The sequence below is a fragment of the Lampetra fluviatilis genome, chromosome 10 (assembly GCF_964198595.1).
Source record: "Lampetra fluviatilis chromosome 10, kcLamFluv1.1, whole genome shotgun sequence".
NCBI lineage: Eukaryota > Metazoa > Chordata > Hyperoartia > Petromyzontiformes > Petromyzontidae > Lampetra > Lampetra fluviatilis.
The window spans coordinates 2,825,386-2,845,553 of NC_136284.1; the positions used below are offsets into that span (position 1 = coordinate 2,825,386).

Genomic DNA, 20,168 nt, shown 5'->3' on the forward strand with positions numbered 1-20,168 from the left:
TGAGACCACCAACCTGTACCTCGTCTTCAGTCGCATTTGCCTCTGTCACACTAGTCTCTATCTCGACAAGCTATATCTCTTGGTGGGCCAAAGTTTAGCAGGTCACACCTGGCCAACGAGACCACCCATTGAAGAACCCTGCGCGAGTGTTGGCAAAAACCCCATGAGCGGCTTGGCATGAAACTGTGCCAGTTTGAACCTTCAAACGGTGATCACACGTTTTTGTTTTGTGTCGTCTGGTGTTGCAGGGCGAAGGGTGGGTGTTTAACCACCCCCAGGTGAAGGCTTCGCTGTCCGGATTCCCACTTCCTTCCCAACCGTAAATCAACGCGACTTAACTGCGACACTAACTTGACTTTACCTGTGGCTGATGAATCTTTAATAATCTAACACAAGGATTATAAAATTGCAATATATAAAAAAAAACGTTCTTAATACACTACTGGAAGCCAAAAATGTCTATATCCAGTAATGAAAAGTGAAATGTTTAGAACCTCTGAAAAACGAATAACTGTCTTAATTTGACATTGTTTCTCGCTTAATTACTTACTTTGTCTAAACATAATTGCATGTTTAACGGTGTCCCCACGCTCATAGCTCGGTGTGCGTGTGTTTCGTCTTTTGAATGTGCCCTCTGCGTACGGGACCTCCTTGCTGCATCCGCTGCAGCCTTCCCTTCCTGTCAGTACAGAGACTGCGCTGTACTCCAGTGCCTTATTCCTCTCCTCCCTCTCGTCCCCCAACCACTGCCCGCCTGTGCCGCTTGCACTTTCCTGCACCCCAAGGCAGTGGCTCGTTTCTCTCCGAACCTTATTCCTCATTGACGATGGAAATGTAACTTCATGCGTCACTTTCTGCGTGCGGGAGTCATTGGCGTATTTTTTTATAATTATGTTTGTGCCATGTAATGATGATACGTTGATTTTTGTTTTTTATTACATGTGGGTTTGTTATGTGGGACTTGTGCTAAGGCTGTGCCATCAGCTTTAGCCACACATCCCCTTGCCCTGGGTGTCCTGGCATCACAAGCTCCCCTGGCCTGGCGAATCGTCTGCGTTGCCCTACGACAGGGTTCTTCAACTGTATCTTCCGGCTGGCCAAAAAAAACCGCTAGCAGGTGCTGGCAGTAGTGGGTGTCCAGGCGTTGAGGTCACATGGTGTTGTGACATCATAGCATTTGTGCATGAGACCACCAACCTGTACCTCGTCTTCAGTCGCATTTGCCTGTCACACTAGTCTATATCTCGACAAGCTATATCTCTTGGTGGGCCAAAGTTTAGCAGGTCACACCTGGCCAACTAGACCACCCATTGAAGAACCCTGCGCGAGTGTTGGCAAAAACCCCATGAGCGGCTTGGCTAATGATGGGTAAACGAATGAGGCTGTGTACGCCGATGGCAGATTGACAAAACTTCAGCGCCAGGCCGTGTTGCTACCACCTGTACCCTTCGGTCTTTTCGGTTATTGCACTGACACAATTGGGTCCCTACGAGATCAAGAGCAAATGATTACATCCACGACCTGTGTCCGAAGAGCAGGCCCAGTTCCAAGTTCACAGATCCCTTTTCAGTGGAACCATCCTGGGGTGCAGCTTGAGTTGGTTCATTGCTGCGAATTGTACATTGGAAATTGTTCAGATATAAAAGTTGTGGATTTTATTATAACTGGACCTGCATCTGATTACAAAGCTATGCAATACTTTATTTTATATTCTGTTCAGCACATGGGCAAATAAAGGTTCTACAAACGTAAATGTGGATCCATATACATTGATGCATGTAAGCACTTGCACAACAAAGGGCTTTGGAGATGGCATTGCTCTGGGAATGAGTTGTGTTGTTCGAAAAAAGCAACAGTCTGATTACTACACCCACTTGAATGAACATTGCTGAAAAAAGTTTCTTTGGAACTTATGAATTACTTTTTATTTAAATAAGCACAACTGAAGTCAGTATTAATTGCAAAAAGTTGATTATTTTTGTAGAAAGTTGTCAAGCCAAGCCATATCTAGGAGAGCAGAGCAATACCACGAGGTTTAGTTGCCCAAACTGCAGTCTGCATCCCACCCTGGTGATGACTGGAGCATAAGACAGCAGCGGGGATACAAGTGTGTGTTCCACGTGGGATGTGCCTACCAACAATGAACAATATCGTTTGTACTGAAATGGTGGCAAACGTGGAAAGCGGTGTGCAACAATCCCAGTTTAGGATGCCCTGTACTAAATTTGATTACGAGGATAAATATGCAGCGGGGGTTTTTTTTATTTATTCAGCTGTCAACATCCATTGGTCAAATTTTACAGAATTACCCAAAAAAAAGACAATTTTGCAAAACATTTACAAATCAACAGCAGCCTCATGGCAAGTGAGAAAACATTTACAAATTATAATTGAGAGTCAAGGGGGAGTTTCCGTCTGAAACGTAGTTTACTTGGGTGTCCAAACAGGAAATGGTTTAATAATGCCTGGAGCTGCTAATATTCCTCAGTGCATGGCAAGCGCATGGAAGCTCCCACTCCCATGGTCCTTGTATGAAACAAATAATTTACTATCGAGTAAATAAAGTTAAAAAGTATTCGCATGTCTTTGTGAAAAAGAGCCAGCATCACGAGGAACACAACCCACCCCACTCCGGTAATGCACGGCTTACCAAGTCACAGTTACCTGTGCCAAACAGTTGACCTTGCCACCCGCCAACTCGTGAAAACTAAGAGACTTTCCCAGCTGTTGACCCCGCCACACGCGCCGCTCTACAATCCACAGCCTCTTTCCAGTTGTCCCCAGTGCATTCAGTGGAGAGGGTAGTGGGGAGGGGTCCTGGCCACCATGAGAGCACTGCAGAAAACCGCCCTGCATTGCCGCTGAGATCAGCACTTGCTTCACCGCGGTCGGGACAAGGACAGGCCGCGGGGTCGTCCAGTGAGCCCAGACCAGACGTTTCACTTGCTGGTGCCGCCCGAGACGGCAAATAATTTTGCGGTTCCAATTTCTTTGATGTTTAGGAAAATAGCGAATTATGATGATAAACATTTACAACGTGTGGGTTATCAAATACTTCACTTATACCAATTTAATTATATGGCCAGTGAGCATTTGCCACCTTGTACCAAATTTCTGATCCGGCCCACGGACTAAGGAGATGCAAAATACAGCTCCACAATCATTAAACAAGAAGAATGCATGCACTCAAAGTAGGTGGTAAGTTTAAACTTGTAAACTTAACAAGACAGTTGCAGAATGGACATGGTTAACACAATTACGTGGGTTTAATTATTGGGTGACAATGGTACACGGCTATTGGTTGATTAAGACAGGGGTTCCAGTGGATGCGATGCTAATTTTCTGAAGTTGTAAAACTCCCCATTAATCTCACGTCATTCGGCCGAAAGCTTCAAAGCGCGCACGCCTTCACGTACGCCGGACATCAGTGCAATGGTCCTGGACGCACAATTACCATCGGGGCAACTCGCTTTCACGAAAGAACAATCCCCCATCCTCCGCTGTCACAACTTAAAGAGAGGTGATGCCATATATACAATCTTTGTTGTAAGAAGAAAACAACAGGAGAAAGAGAAAGAAAATAAACCAACGGAAATAAAACTATTGCCTCGGCAGCGCGAGACAACGGGCACCCTGCAACTCGCCCGTGCCCCCCGGTGGGGCAAGCACTCAGTTCTCCAGGAGGGCGGGCGGATTGATTGGAATTCATTCCACGTGCGACCCCTTTTATTTCGAGGTCGACTTCTTCCCTCTCTTGATGACCATCTTGTTCTTGATGTGGCCGCGCTTCCTCTTGCTCGTCTGCGTGACACACGGGTGGACGCGGACACGCAGGGTTAGCACCGCCACCGAGCGAAACGGCAGCATGCGTCGAGGGCTGCGACGCAGTTTGGCGATACCGTCTCGTGCTTTCAATCTCTTGTCAAGGTCACATTATTCCCCGCAAGACGGGGGCAACACTTCCAGGCATCGTCGACCTTTTGACGTCACAGAAGCCCCAAGAGAAACGACCACCTATTGTACTTGATCAACAACTTTTTCAGCACACGTAATATAATTTATTAATCCACAAAAGCCTCGAGTCTCAAGAGGCTTTTAAAGAGGGTCCTTGCATTTAGAGAGTTTGCTGATATCCTCTTTTGCGTTGTTCATGTGGGAGAAACGAGTCCTCTGATAAAACCAATTAATTCAAGAGGACAGCACTCCAAGGTCTTAACAGATAAGTTTACAAACCCACCTGTTGCACTGCCACCTCCCGGTCACCTGACTAATCCAGCATAACTCACCAAGATACTTGCACCCAGAGCAAGGGCTCTTTAACAAAGATACACATAGGAATCCCGCAAGCATCCACGTGTCGGTATCTCTGCTCAACCTCCCCACACAGCAGTCCTGCTTAGCTCCCCTGGAATAGTTCACCTCGATTCAGGTGGTACCGAATTGGGCTGCAAGGTGGCTGGGAGATGGTAGTACAGCAATGGATATTTTAATCTATACGTGCGGAGCTATCAGCGTTTCCCCCATCGTGTGCAAAGAGTTTTCTCCTTCGTACCAAACGATCATGGAATTTACCAAAGAGGAACCTCGTGAAAAATAGTATTGTAACAAGGCCGAGCGGTGACAGACTACCATACACCATGCTGGAAGGCATCTGCAGACGGCTGAAGAGGACTTGACGGAGGATGCATCAACAGGCCAAGCAGTGTCAAAAAAACAAACTTATAAGGTGGCACTCATTTCAAAGTGCTTGCCACCAATGAACCACAATACCTTGCTAAGCTGGTCAAGGAACAAACAATCACATGAACTCCGGTCATCCTCGCAGCAGCTTTTGGCTAGTCAAAGACGGTCCACTGGATTGCGCGCGTTCATATGCGCTTCTGCGGCCGTCTGGAACGCTTTTCCGATATGAAGTCACTGGAGCTATGCACTTTTAAATCTAGATTGAAAACGAATTTCTTTAGAACTGCTTGTGTTTAGTTTGTTGTCCTTCCCCCGCATCTCCGATTATCAAGGTTACCTATGTATGGTGCGAAAGATGTTCAACATGCGTAGAAGCAGACAAGGAAGCGAAACAAAACTGGGCAAGGGATGCAGAACTGAACTGCCTGGAGGCCGCAAAAGCAGCAGCAGACATCTTCGTGTCCACCAATGGACACGAAGACGAAGGTGTCGCAGAATACAACTCAGCGAGACATTTTCACAATCAATTATTCACATGACCAAACACGTAGGGTTGGCGCGTGGTGCGTGCGGGTGAGGTGGTGGATTCGACCTTCTTGGAGACGTATCTCTGCTTGGGCACGGTGTTGGTGGAGCGCGCTTTGCGGCCCAGCGGCTCGCGGTTCTCCAGCTGCTTGACGCGGAAGATCCGCACGAGCCAGTGCTCCGAGGTGAACGCCTCCTCCAGGTGCTTGAAGCTGATGTCCTTGTTGCCGATCTCCGCGTTACGCGTGCGGTCAAAGCCGGGCGGCGTGCGGAAGTCCAGCTGCGCCAAGCATGGGCCGACACACCGTGGCGTGTGATTACATGCTTACCTCGCAACCTCGCAACCTCGTACAGCGACGTGTCATTCCACTGGACGAGGGCCTCCCCACACCGTGCATGGCGTGAGGGTCATACGAGCATACTTTATCACGCTGGTCAGTGCGGGGTGGCAAAGTAGGCCGAGGGGAGTGCAGAACGTTGTATTTTGCCGCACTCTACAAGTTCTGGATGATCCCAAGATGGCCCAGTTTGCTCGGAGGTCAGAATGCTCTGCTGAGATCCTTAGTTTGAATCCAGCCGGCTAAATGTGCTATAACCAACCGGGTTCTAACGTGTATTGAGTTGATGGTCTCAGCCAGTTCAATGATAATAACATTTGGTTCTGCAATTAATACGGCTACATTCCAGCTTGGAGTCCATTCTCTGGCAATGGGCAAGTGCTGCCCCCCTACTGTGTAGCCTAGAGGTCACTTTAAGGTATCTCAGGGGGAGCTCTGTGATACCCGCTTCTGTGGGCCGTTCTCTCGGTCTCTGTGAGAGTCCCGAATGGATTCTTCATCTCAAGACATCGACGCCGTTAGCACAAATTGGGATAATATTGGGGAACAAAACTTACACACCTAAAAAGTTACAACACCGAGCCGAGTGCTTGGGTCTCGACGTTACCGCCTCCCATGTGGTGTGCGACGGGCTGGGCAGGCGTCTTGCTCGCACCCTACCTGCATCTCCCCAAAGCGGTAGTAGGACATCTTGTACATGAGGCAGTTGAGCAGCACGGGAGAGCCACCCCGGTCCACACGGAACTCGCCCTGCGGTGTGAAGTAATCGCTCTCCTGCACACGCGCGACACAAAACACGGGGTGTGGCACCGTCAGCACGACCAAACCACATCAGCATTATCGTCAATCCACTGCTGCCACCACCTGTCACTGTCCTGCGAAGCATCAATCCAGCACCCACGAGTGATCATAAACTCCTCGTGCCCTCCAGTGGTAGTCGCCAAGCAAACGGGTCAACATAATATCCCTCACTTGCGGGTTTCAATCGACGACGGAAAATGTGAAACTACCACTCTCCTCCGTTTAGAGGTCTTTTCACAGAACCTTGGGCCACTGATGGGATTGGCTGTCTTCTGCAAGAAACTAAGATGAAGCTGCTTGCTACTCTGTATGATATGAAACTTACAACTAGAGCACTTTGGGCATGTGGCGCCTCGCTTCTTCCCCTTGATTGACCCTGCCCTACCAGGAACCTCACGGGTGGAGTAGGCCAAGGGAGTTGCGGCATTAGCCAGCGCTTGCGCTGCCCGAGTGTGGCAGGCGCCGCTGTGTGCGCTCGTTGCAGGAGAGCGACGAGGTACTAGAACGTTGTGGGGGTTCGGGGGGCGGGGGGGAGAGGGCGGCACTCACGCGGATGTCCCTGGGGTGCTCCCCCTCGGCGATGCGAACCATCCACAGGAACTTGTTGATATCATCGCCCGAGTAGCCGATGACACCCCCGAAGATGATGAGCACATAGTCGACATCCAGGCTGCGCATGATCTCATACGCCGCGCTCTCGTTGGACGACATCGCCTTGCCCACCTGGGTTACAGAACGTGGGGGCATCCACATCGCTGCAGTTTTTTTTTGCGAACCTGGTGTGCGTTAGCATGCGATGCGTGCGCTGTACGTGCGAATGGGTGCGATTCTATCCACGTACGAGCGCTATGTGGCTGTTGTTCCACGTGTTGTTGTCCACGAGGGTGGTGCGGTTGGCCATGCCCGCGATCTGGTACCCATAATCCCACCACGACATCACACGCGCGTGCTCGTCCGTGTTTCGCCGCAGCCAGTAGTATGCCTCGCGGAAGTCATCCAAGATGTTTCGCGTCCTGTGGGGACACACGCAAGGGGAGCGTCACGTTGACCCGTGGGTTCCGATCACAGCGTCACACATTACCAACCGTCATTACGAAAGGTGGCATATTTGTGATCTCAACTAGGGTTGTTTAACAACAACCGGCGAACTGGTAACCATTTCCAGTTGGTTATCGGCTCCAAAAGACAGAAACCGGACATCGTTCCCAGTCAAATGTAACAAAAGTACCGATTGTCCAGGTTTCCTGCTAACTTACAAAACACATGAAAAAATCCAAACATGCATAAAAACACACACAAAGAAACACCACACATCCTATGGACCCTCATGAAAAGATCTAAAAAAAATTCGGCGATTATTTACCACCTGGTTACAAAACAGTGTCACATGTGAAGCTGCTAAAATAAACATGCCCATGTATTCGTGTGTTGTTGCGTGTTGTTGCGTAAGAGCAATGACACATGTGCACCACGTGTATGCTTGCGGTTGGAGTGGGGGAGGGGGGGAGTGCGATGTGGCAAGGGTCGGACCCGTCATGGTTGTACGACGCCAACACGACGCTGGGGCTCGAGTACGCGTTGCTCGTGACCCAGGTGCAGTGCACGGCGAACATCATGAGCAGCATGAGCACCACCATGACCACGATGCTCTTGACATTGGGACCCAGCCCCTCCTCGCTCTTCTCCTGCTCCGAGGGGTACTTCCGCACCTTGCCCGCCTTCCGCACAAACAGACATGCACGGACACGCACGCACAAAAGACATATAGGCTTTAAACAAACTGTTGGGGCAAGTGCCGTTAGCGAGCACCTATTAAAGATGGCACGGCAAACGAGACGGTGGGTGGTCAAAGCCACGACCCAGTGGCGATGTTTACACAGTATAGCGGGTACTCATTTGAGGCCGAGTCGACCTAGGTGAGGCCCAGGACCCGCACCTTGTCGTAGAGATTGGGGGTGCTGCGCTTGCCCTCGTCCTCGTCGTCGCTGCTGTCCCCACCCGTACGTCGCTCGGGTTGCCGCTCGTCGGCAAGGTACTGCCGGAACGTGTCGGAGAAGGCGATGCCGGCCAGCACGCACACCACAGGCGTGAGCGTGAGCATGAGCCGCACCATCACCCCCGCAAAGTACGTCGCCGTGATCGCATACAGAGCGACTGCGCACATGTGTGCGTGCGTGCAGAATAAAACACAAAGCAGGACATAACAAGTCAGGCTCCGTCAGACAGGACGGTAACATTTCGCTTACGTTTGGACGATTTTTTTTTTTGTTATGATGAATGTAGTGGCTGCAGGGGTCGGGTGAACCAATAACACATACAACACATGCTCAGCCCTTCATCAATCCACCGGTGAAGGCCTCCCTACGTCGTGTCGATCATGGGGGTTGTTTTGCCATACTTTAGGTTGGTCAGTGCAAGTTGGCGAAGGCGGAGGAAGAGCCCGGGACCGGTTCAGATATCACTCGCCACGGACGTTAGCCGTGGTAGAGAAAATAAAACTCGGGTCGACGGGTTCAGAGCACGAAGCACCAATCGCTGAGCCAACTTCCCATCCATATAAACACACAAATAAACAGTTGATTCTTTACACTCTCGATTCAATGAAAATGAAAGCGAGCCAAGGAATCGATTCTAATCAGTTAAACAAACCACGCGTCGTAGCGTGTCTCCGAAGACAACGCCGTGACTGCAACGCTCAAACAAGCGGAGGAGAGAGGTGCGACTCTTCCCCCCCCCCCCGCCGGGACTGGGGAGGGGCGTGTGCTCGCGTAGCTCTCACTGAAAACCCGCTCGTCGTTGATGTCCTTGATGCAGAACCAGAGTCCGGCGGGGAAAACGCACACCAGGATGTGCAGGTCGAAGAAGAAGGAGACCCACGTGGTGGGCTGGTGCTCAGACACTGACGCGATGATGGGGATGTGGATCTTGGCATACCTGCAACAGGAGTTAAACTTCATACGTATGCTTTCTCAGCCTCTCGTGCTCCACCCGCGGCTCTTCAAAGTTAAGCCGCGTGTTGAGCGTTTCGCCTCGCAAGTTTTTGCCAAACATGATGGTTATGTCAAACACTAACGGAGCTCTTGAAGAAGCCCGCAGTGGTGCATGGCGAAAGCCGGACAGAGAATACGTTAATCACGAAGCTAAAACCCAGAAAAAGAATCACAGAGTAGCCCAACCGTTACACCCGACGAGCATATTGTCGCTTTAACGCAAACATAGAAACTCGTGTCGTTCCAGAGACGGACAGCTGTTTGCTCGATTTTTTTTTATTGTGAATAACTCACCCAGTGTCCCACAGGGAGTAGAATCTTCCGCTCCAAGGAGCGATGTATCCTAAAGACGGCAGGGGTAGGAGCAGTAATAATGAGTGATGATCATAACTTATCTAGATTATGTAGCTCCTTATTCCAAGGTGCCTTACAGCAATTATTCAATTGTACGTAAGATGATAATGGCCGAGATTGAAAAAAATTGGGGTTAATAAAAGTGCTGGTGTAGTTATGGTGACAGGAGGGCAGATGGGAGTGGTTAAGGAGGAGTAGGGGTAGTGACGGCTTGCGGTCGGCCTGGTATCAGGAGGATGCGCTGAGGGAGAAGAGATGGGTTTTAAGAGAGGAATGGCAGTAGGTTAGTGAAGCTGATTGTTTTATGTGCAGTGAGAGTTTGTTCCAGTGAAAGGGAGGCAGAAGAGAAAATGAACAAGAGAGCAAGACTGGGCGCAGGGCGAGCGAGGCACAGAGAGGGAGAGTAGAGATTGGGAGTGCAGAGGACGGGATGTGACGAAGATGAGAGAAGCAAGACAAGGTGGGGTAAGACCATCCCGCAGCGGTACTGGCCTCACACAGGACATGGCTTTGGAACCATAACACAAAACTGCACTTACACACACGATCGGCTTTGCTATGATGCAGTGCATTTGTTAATTTCAATTTTCGTTTAAATTAATGTATGCGTATTATTTCACACTTCAATTCAAAACTGTTCATATCAGGTTGCTTAAACGTTCCCAGTTCTGTCAGCGCCCCAGAGTAAAGAACACTTGCGATGTGTGTCAATCTACCACCCTTTCCGTGCTTTTAAGAGAGAACATTGGACAAAATATCAGTGTTTTATACACTTACATTGTACGACAGCGCAAATGACGAATTTAGTGAATTAAGTTGCCTTGCGCTTGTGCCCCATTATCAATAATTTGGCCATATTTTTATTTATTTATTAGCACAATCACTTGCCACTCAACCCCCTACAGAAAACCCATTCGACATCGTACCCCCCTCCGCCGCATGTTTAAGCTCCAGTGCAGAGGGTGCTCTCAGTGCATCTCGTCCGCAGACTGTGGGCCACACCAGCAAAGCCAGCGGCTGGTGGCACCACCCAGAGTGGAACGGCTGCTCGGTACGGGCACGGCGTAGCTCACCCGCGTAAGTGAGGTAGACAACGGTGAGGAACACCACGCCGGCGGCGAGCGCCACCGCCACGAAGAACAGCGTCTTGAACTCCTGCCGCGTTAGTCGTTCGCGCAAATACTGCAGGAAGGCGTACGCCTGCAGCAGCACGAACACCCCTGCACGCACAACGTGGTCATCGCGGGCAGTCAGACCCGAATGTATTCCCAATAGGTTGTCAGAGATACAGCGATACTATCATGTACAGTACTGTATGACAATATAAGGCCAGTTTTGCTCTTAGCGGTATTTTATTTCCTTCAAACAAAATCAAGTGAAAATGGTATGCATGTTGAACTTCTTCCGCGCCGTACGTAGCCAACCACACTAATCGGAGATGCAGATATTTTGTTAGCATGATGGTTATGTCATAATTTCCATCGTTAGTCTAATTAATGCATTACTTTTTTCCGACACTAACAGCGCATGCGTTAAAAACATTATAGATCGTTAACTTGCAATGACAGGAAGACTTATAGGAGGATGATGTAAAGCGACCCACAGCTGAATAACATTTAAGTAATCGTTATTTTTATTGCAGTCGTGCACATTACTTATTTTCACATTCCTTTTTTTTACTGGTAGCACAGGAAAGCACAAAATCAATATTCAAAATAGAAGATACAATTACAAAGCTAGGGGAAATTGACATAGCGACAATTAATCGTCCTATTATGAAGCTTTCTATCGTATCGTCAACAAAATTAGATTCGTCAACTCTAATTCCTAAGTCTACAGTCATGTGATCTTGCAACCGGATCTCAAGCGCCGGGAAAGAATACCCCCCCCCCCCCCCAACTTGAATCTCTAAAAGCAGGGAGCGGGCACTTGGCCAGCGGAGCCACCACCACCACCCCACCCCCTCCTCCTCCACCGTGCCCTGCGTGGAGACTCACCGGCTGCGGCCATGTGTTCGCTGGTGCGCACAGGCTGGAAGCCCACAAATGGGATTTGCATGGAGAGGATGAGGCCCAGGATGAAGAATGTGCTGTAAGCTGGGGGAGGACAGGAAGGGGCGGAGGAGCAAACATGAGTGCAATCTTCCACCCCATCACTTCTCAACAACACCGCGGTGACAGGCAGAATGCGCCTCGACAGTCAAACATTTGTGGTGCCGTGATCACGTAACGAGTGCCAATAGTGATAGACCAGTCAACGGTTGCGCCGCCAGATGTCAACCAGGTATCAACCTGCTTTGCAATGCAAGGCCTCTACCTAACTGCTTTCGCACTGGGCAGGGCCCATGTTCGGCCAACAATCCGGGACGGCCCGCAGTGTAAATGCAGTAAGCTGCAGTGACACGCATTGTGGTGGAAGAGGACTGCCCTCCACGCAGAATGGCCCGAGGATCGAAAGCACCGAGCAATGTAGACGTGTAATGCTTGGAGAAAGCTTCTCGTGAACACCACAACTCCACTCCATCGCCCCGTGCAACTGCACCCAAAGAAATGTTGCAAACAAACCGCCCGGTGGGGTGCAGCATCGGCAGGCGTACCGATGTATAGCCTGCGGCTGAAGCGCTGCATGAGGAGCAGCACGAAGACGTGCAAGGGGATGAGGTTGATGATGAAGACGTAGCCACCCCACGCCGACACCTGCAGCAGCACAGTGCACACGCACAGTCACACGGCGCTATCAGCGTCCAGCCCAACGCCCCGTGGCCACGTATACACGCACGAGTGGGAATCGCATCGCTCACCATGTAGAAGTAGGAGAGGCAGCAGCATGTCGACCAGAACACGGAGCCAGTCTTCACAGACTTCACCTGCAGGAAGAATTGCAGGTTATGTCACCGAAGCAAAGGGGGTTTTATAAACTGCAAAAGCAATCGCCAATTAGAATCCACATGGGCAAACGTCAGAGAAAAACGTTCACCGAAGTGATGTTTAAAAGCAAAACATCTGAATCTTGACTTAAAGCTTTCATGACTGCAGGAATTCATATTCTTTGGGTCTTTCGGTAAGTCACGTAGAACAAAAGAAAATTGTACAACATAGTAGCTCTAGTAGTTTTTTGTAAACATGTTTTGTTCTACGCGACTTTACCGAAAGACCCAAAGAATATAGCAAAACATCTGATTGAGGAGTTTATGAAAATCCACTGTGACAGGTGATACAAATATAAATTACGAGGTTGCATCTGTCACTAGAAATTCAACAAAACATTCAACAGTAAGGAAGATAAGGTGACATCTCAGCTCATGTGACATCATACTGTCTGAAGGATATTATTACAATTTTGTTTGTTTTGTTGCATAATTAGAGTCTGCACATGAAAAGGTTTTCCAGACACGAACAGTCACCACATGCATATCCACGTCTTTTAATGCAACACCACAGAGCCGTGAAGGCACCTTTAGGACTCTTAATGTTTAACCATAGGACTCTTATGGTTAAACCATAGGACTCCTATGGTTAAACATTAATGACAAACTCGGGAAGAGTAGCACAGCCACTTTGAACCACCGAGTCGAAGTACAAGACGTACGGCCACAGTAAAAGTGTTGGGTTGCTCAAATTTTACGAAAGCGTGCATCGCCCACCACACAATGCGGCAGCACGAAAGGAGCACATCAATTAGCAAACAGCAGTGACTAACGAACCCAGAGGTAGTAGGTGAACTGGAGAGCGAAGATGGCGACACCCTCGTTGTCATAGGAGCCGGCCACGGAGCGAGAGATGTATCCCGGCACAATGGCGATAAAGCACGCGGCAAAGAGCCCGGCGCCACCGCTCCAGAGCTGGCGCGTCAGCAGATATGTGGCGATGGCCGTGAAGCCGCTGAACACGGGCGCCAGGAACACGCACACGTCGCGGATGTGCACCGTCACATGCAGCGAGTTGAGCAGCCAGTGGATCGCACCGGCCGTCACCATGAGCCCTGGGTAAACCTGGATGTCTCGCGGTTGGACGCGGGGGAGGGAGAGATGGAGACGGCTCGTGTTACACTGCCTCTAGTACTTATAGCTGTAACGATATCACGAAGGTTTATATCTTCATGAGCATGCGAAGGCGTATACAATGAACTGTGACACTTTTTTGCTTTGCAGATAGAAAGTCAAGTTCAGCAAAATCTATATCGAATGCTAGCATGTCAACATTCGAAAATGTATCTCCTTAAATTGGTTTCCATCGAGCATAGTTTACATTTAGTCTGTCCTGCACTTTATACGGTGTCTTGACCTGCAATTGCCTTTGCTATTTAAAAACAAATTGCGTTTGTTATTAGCAATCATGCATGCAATGACGCACATATTAAACAGATTCGTATGCTTACACTACACACACAGAACATTCATTGATTTTTTAGGGGAGGTATCAATTGCTACATATCTATTGAATTCCAAGAGAATGTCATAGCCAGGCTGTGTCTGCATAGTGCCAAGGGCACGTGTGGGTTAACGAGAGGGTGACAGTGTCTCACCGTGCCCCCCACGATCCTCCCGAGCGGGTACCATGCCCGCTCGTCGAACCAATTGAGAAACTCATAGAAGCCGTGCGAGCTGAGGTGATGCGTGGCGCGGTAATTAAACCTGCATGACAAAACACAAGAGCGGAGACATTCAGTTACGCAAATTGCATGTGAAATTGTGGATTTCAAGGTAATCATGCTTAAGAGACGGTTCATCTGTTTTTGTAAAACGCCACCAGTAATTGCATAATGGCAACAGGGAGGGAAAGAGAACAAGAAAACAAGAATAATCCATCCGATTATCATTTTAAATAGCCAGCTGCTGATGCTAAGTTTCCGGACAAAGAACGTATTCCTCAAATCAGATGTGCGAAGATCAAAGGCGTTCACAGACATTCTATTAACACTGCCGTAATTATACTTATTACTGGCAGGCTGAGGCATGCAGCCGGTGGCCGTTGACACACCCACGTTCGTGTGACCTCGTTTATATCAGCAGATAATTAGACTGGCAGTCCATTGATATGGCACGGTGACATCATGGGACTAATTTATGCATCTTGCACATTCACACGGAACACTGCGCTCATTCCGTTGTAATACGTTTCGTAACATTTCGACCTGTGCGACAGGATTTTGACCTTGCACGGCATGGCCACAATACCCATATTGCTTTCAGAGATCCAGGTCCTTCCTTGAAAAAAGTGACTTCTAAGCTCAACGGGATCTCACCGTGTTTTATATACAATGTCCCGAGTGTAACGTGTCTTGATTTCCACAAGGCCCTTGGACCATGAAGCGTCAAGTCGAGAGAGAACACACTGTGCCCTAGAGAATGCGTGTATTGAGGAAATAGGACACCTGTCCAAGGCAACCCACCCCCTCTACCTGCGCAGGCGCGACACGCGTGACCGACTCCCCCCTCTCCTTACCTCCCTCCGTCAACCATTATAACAGCGGCCATAAGAGGCGTGGGTCACGGCCAAACCTTCCTCTTCCTCCCGCGCCGTGGGTGCAAACGATGATTGCAAGGGCCTTTGCCTGAGCAGTGTGCACAGACTTCGTTGTTTTTATGTCACGTATCTTAGACTCCAGTCGCACCATCGCTCAATGGAGGGGGGGGGGTTATATAATTCTCTTACACTGCTCCTTTATCCCATCCACGCAAGCTGTCAACTCCCTGTCCCATGCTCAAGAGCAGCCAAAGACATTCCCGTTTTTTGGTCTGCCTATGCCCGACTTGTGAAAAATAAATATGCCCCACTCCTTTCTGCATAACTACTGAAGGAGATGCGATCGCATTTACACGCGATATAATTCCACGTCGTATTTTATTCATAGTTGTGTTGGTTTGCATCACCGAGCATCGCGGGGGGCAATTTCGATTAATCCTGAATATTTCCGGGAATCGCGTTACAGCTCCGCGCATCTCGCGGTGCGGTCACTGACGCGGGCACCCGAACAGGCTTCGGTTTGTGTTCGCGTGTTACTCTTTCCGCATCGATATCCTCGTGGCAAGACGCAAAAAAACTCCACGAGCACTTTTTTTTTTAATGTGCAAACAGCGAAATGTCAAATGCAGCAAACTCAATTGGTGTACCGCGTTTCGATGACCCCCGCGTTTATGTTGCCAGACTCCACCAACTCGGACTGACCGTGGTGGTGAAGTATGCTCAATTAAACCCCACAAACCCACACGGCTGGAGGAGAATCTCATCTAGCAGTGGATTAACAAAGATCGCTGTACATGTGCCAGCCGCCTTGCTGGCAACTCGACTTTTAAAAAACCCTCGTGCATTTCCAATGAATGTTCAATCATGCAGATCGATCCTAACCCCGGCCTAGCCCTGACACGGACTAATCTCTGGACTATGACCACAGACCATGTCCCCGACCCCCGCTCGCGTCTCCTCGCTCCCGCCGGCCGAGGCCGCGCCTCCCGGGGACTCGCATCCAGGCGAGCGAGGGGGGGTACGCGGAGGCCTAGTGCCCCCGGCGATGCCGACTTCGCTCCCCGCGCTCACCAGGGGTCGAACTCGTGGATGATGCTCTCGAAACGGATGACGGCGAAGAGCCGGGAGCTAAATCCGGCGAGGCAGGCGAGCGCGAGCACCGTGAAGGTGAGGAGCGATTGCAGACCCGCGGGCCGCGCCGCTAAAGCGCGCAGCTCTGCCTGCTCCGCCATCTTACCCCGGGGTGCAAGAGGACCAATGAGGGGCCGCTTTGCTTTCGACCAATCGCGTCGCGTTTCACTTGCAAGAGGCCAATCGCGGAGCGCCTAACTTAACGGAAGTGGCTTCTGCGTGGTGAGCTCCCATTGGGTGGCTCGGGAAGTGACGTCGTGCTGAAGGTTGAGTTGGGGTGGGGGGCGTGGAGTGGGATGGGCTAAAAGATCAATGAAAGAACTCCAGTGGGGTGATTGGGGTAATGAGTGGGTGGAAGGGTGAATGAAGGGGTTAATGAATGAATAAGTGTATGGAAGGGTGAATGAATGGGTTAATGAATGAACAAATGGATGGAAGGGTGATTGAATGGGTGAATGAATGAACACGTGGATGGAAGGGTGATTGAATCATGGGTGGCAAGGCAAGGTTTGAAACAATTAGGTTTAATAAGGTTTAAATAAAATAAAAACTCAATACCCGGAAGGGCCAGTTAGGGTGAGGTTTTGAGGTTTATTATAAAAAGACGCCATTTTGGTTTTTGCAGGAAGTCTGACTGAAGTAACGGACTGCAGAAGGCCAGAGCCCAGAAATCTGAAATCTTGGCATCACCTGAGTTCCTAATGTCATCAAACGAACCCAATTTCCACCTCGAGCAGGATCATGGACCAGGACCTGGATGAGGATTTACTCGTTTCCGAAGAATGTGATAGTGATGTCGTAATTGTGATGGAGAAGAATGGAGTGGCCAAGGCAGAGAAGGATGGAGTGGCTGACGAGGCATCGGCGAATGCAGGGTAGGTCAGAGGACGCTCGATGGGCCAGTTTTGGCACTACTTGACCAATGATCCGGAACTGCACAAGTTGAAGAGTTCCGTCTGCAAACATTGTCGCACCAAATTCAACCATCACAAGAAGAGTGAGCAGGCAATGAGGCACCTGAATGCATGCGCCGCTTTTTGGAGGGCAATGAATGGCACCGAGATAGATGATTGTCCCGAGTGGTATGCATCGAACAAGAAGCGGGCGAAGCCATCGAAGGCAAGCGGCAGCTCAACTCCATCTACATCGAATGCTTCGTCGATGAAGCAAGAATCGATCAAAGATCACCTGATACCCATGCAGCTCGATAAGCGAACGAAGGAGAAGTTTGAGCAGGTCATAGCAATGCATTACTTTGTCTCGGGCACGTCGTTCCAGTGGGTCGAGGAGGAGAACCTGGTGATCGCTGTGGAGGCCCTTCACCCAGATGCAGTGCTGCCGAACAGGAAGAGGCTGGCTGGACCATTGCTCGACAGGGCATACATCGAAATGAGAAAGAAGGTTGATACCGTCCTGGACAATTAGACCGTTTGCCTGACATCTGATGCGTGGTCAAACATCAAGAATGATCCGATTGTGAACTACAAGGTCACATCGCCGTCCACAACGTTGTTTTTTGAGTCGGTGTCCCCTGGAGAGCAGTACCACAAGGCTCACTAGATCGCCTCGGATCTTAAACGTGTGATGGCGTCCCATCCGAAGACTACTGGCGCGGTCACCGACAACACATCCACCAACAAGAATGCGTGGGAACAGGTCTCGAAGGCTCACCCATCTTCCTATTTCCAAGGCTGTACGTAGCATGGTCGGCATTTGCTTGTCAAGGACATATTCTCTGCCAAGAAGACGAGGAAAGCCGACTATCCAGCCGGCCAATCGACTATCCATTCGAGTACCTGCTTGAGTTCATCGTGGGGTGCAAGAACACGGCCAAATTGTTTCACAACAGTCACGTTCTCACGACACAGCTGCAGGCTGAACAGAAGATCGCTGGCATTCGAGCATTGGTCTGGCCAGCTCCGACACGTTGGGGAACGATCAAAGGCTGTTGTCGTTAGAGAGGATTCTGCATGCCATTGTCACAGCTTGTGACTTCATCAAGGGGATGGCAGCTCAGAAATCTGAGAGACCATCATTACGAGCGACGACTTCGTCTCTCTATTGCAGAAGTCCCTTGCCATTCTCACACCCATAGACGCATTGATTGTCAATTATTAATACGATTCCGTACCAGTCTCTGAAGTCTTGCCGGATTTTCACACCCTCCCTGCTGAGTTTGCCAAGCTGTACGAAAACGGTCATGCGAACACTGAAAATATCAACTACTTGATCAAGATGGCAGCAAGTCGCTTTCAGTTCATGTACGGAAAGGCCCATGGACTGGCGTATCTGTTAGATCCTCGCTTCATTGGAGAGGGCTTGAGCCCGGCTAATCGAAAAGAGCTGGAGAACATCTTACTGGAAACACCGATCGATGATGAGACGGCGGTTGATGACGAGAGGCGCTCTTTATACAACTCACCGAGTACATCATATCGGCAAAGCAGGAGAAGGATGCCGGCGGGTTTAGATTCATTATGCTGCTCAAGGGACGTAAGACACCTATGCAGTATTGGCAGTCTGACGACGTGGCCTGGCCCGATCTTCAGAAGATCGGTGTCAAGCTGTTCACGATGGCGACATCCTCTGCAGCCTCTGAGCGCAACTTCTCAACTATGGGCTTCATACACAGCGAGCTCAGGAACAGCTTGGCACCCAGTTAGGTGGAGAAGTTTGTCTACCTCAAGAGCAACTATGTGGCGTTCGCCGAATGCAGTTATATGTCCGAGGGCAATGACATGGACTCGTTGGTGGAGGACTAGTACTGATCTGGGAGTATTGAGAATAAAACCATGAGGTTTATTAGGTTTAATCTTTCTCCTTGCCATTAGGTTTATTAAGGATTATTAAGGTTTGAACCTTAAACCTCAAATTCGGATCTGAAAAAAATTAGTTTTTCCACCCCTGGATTGAATGGGTTAATGAATGACTTAGTGGATTGAAGGGTGATTGAATGAGTTCATGAATGAATGAACGAGTGGATGGAATGATGATTGAATCGGTTAATGAATGACTAAATGGATGGAAGGGTGATTGAATGGGCTAATGAATGGATAAGTGGATGGAAGGGTAATTAAAGGGGTTAATACATTAATGCGTGATTGAATGGGTTAATTAATGAATTAATGAGTGAATGGAGGAGTGATTGATTGGTTAGCAAATTAGTGAAATGGTTAGTGAATTAATGGATGCATGGATGACAGTGTATTATTCTCCTTTTCCTGCCACTCTGTTGTTAGTCTGGAACAACTGGCGGTCGTAGCTGGTAGCCACGTGTCCTGCTCAAGTCCATTTACTTTCCTTGCCAGTCAATATCATGTCTCAGGGTTGCGTTGGTGGCCTGATCCGAATGTCTATATTTGTGTTTTAAAATAAATGACTGGCAACCCGCACATCCTTTGGAGGTGACCGTCCGTCCAGCCAGCCAAACTTTTTTGTTTTACATATATCATCGTCACAATCCATGGGCAGATATCCCATAGGTGTCCACTGCACATTTCGTCATTTGTTCCCACTTTCCTCTCTCTTCTGCTAATATGCTCTAGTAGTGGCCACATCTTTCCGGCACCAATCTCTTATGCCGTCCGTCGTCGTCCAGCCATTCTCTGTTAGGTCTTCCTCTCTTTCCGGTTCCTTCCATTTCTTTCCGAACAGCACACTTTACATTTTCCTGTGTCCAACGTCCATTTGTGTCCGAATAGTGCCGGGTTTCGTCTCATCACTGCCTGCATTAGGTCTTCTTCTATGTGCAACCTTTTTTATTTCTACGTTGGTCACTCTTTGAGTCCAGCTTAGATGCAGTATCCTTCGGTAGCAATACATTTCGAATGGCAATATCTGATCTCTGTCAGTTTTTTCAACGTCTAAGTTTCGCAGGCATA

At 49.3% G+C, this 20,168-nt stretch overlaps 2 protein-coding genes across 2 annotated transcripts in view; one reads left to right on the forward strand and one right to left on the reverse strand.

Annotated features, from left to right (window-relative positions):
• Positions 1-1,734, forward strand: part of OSBPL11 (oxysterol binding protein like 11) — a 30,643-nt gene extending 28,909 nt beyond the window's left edge. The window contains exon 14 of the mRNA XM_078860149.1: positions 249-1,734. Within this exon, the coding sequence (XP_078716275.1) occupies positions 249-323 (75 nt within the window). The 3' untranslated portion in view covers positions 324-1,734. The remainder of the gene's footprint in view (positions 1-248) is intronic.
• Positions 1,641-16,406, reverse strand: STT3B (STT3 oligosaccharyltransferase complex catalytic subunit B). The gene is made up of 16 exons (XM_078860150.1): positions 16,228-16,406; positions 14,216-14,324; positions 13,395-13,682; positions 12,492-12,557; positions 12,288-12,387; positions 11,689-11,787; positions 10,765-10,911; positions 9,632-9,680; positions 9,127-9,281; positions 8,284-8,501; positions 7,878-8,065; positions 7,189-7,360; positions 6,897-7,070; positions 6,207-6,320; positions 5,276-5,488; positions 1,641-3,801 (listed from the first exon to the last, which is right to left on the reverse strand). The coding sequence occupies exons 1-16, from the start codon at positions 16,386-16,388 to the stop codon at positions 3,727-3,729; spliced, it is 2,328 nt and encodes a 775-aa protein (XP_078716276.1). The 5' UTR covers positions 16,389-16,406; the 3' UTR covers positions 1,641-3,726.
• Positions 16,407-20,168: the final 3,762 nt, after the last annotated feature.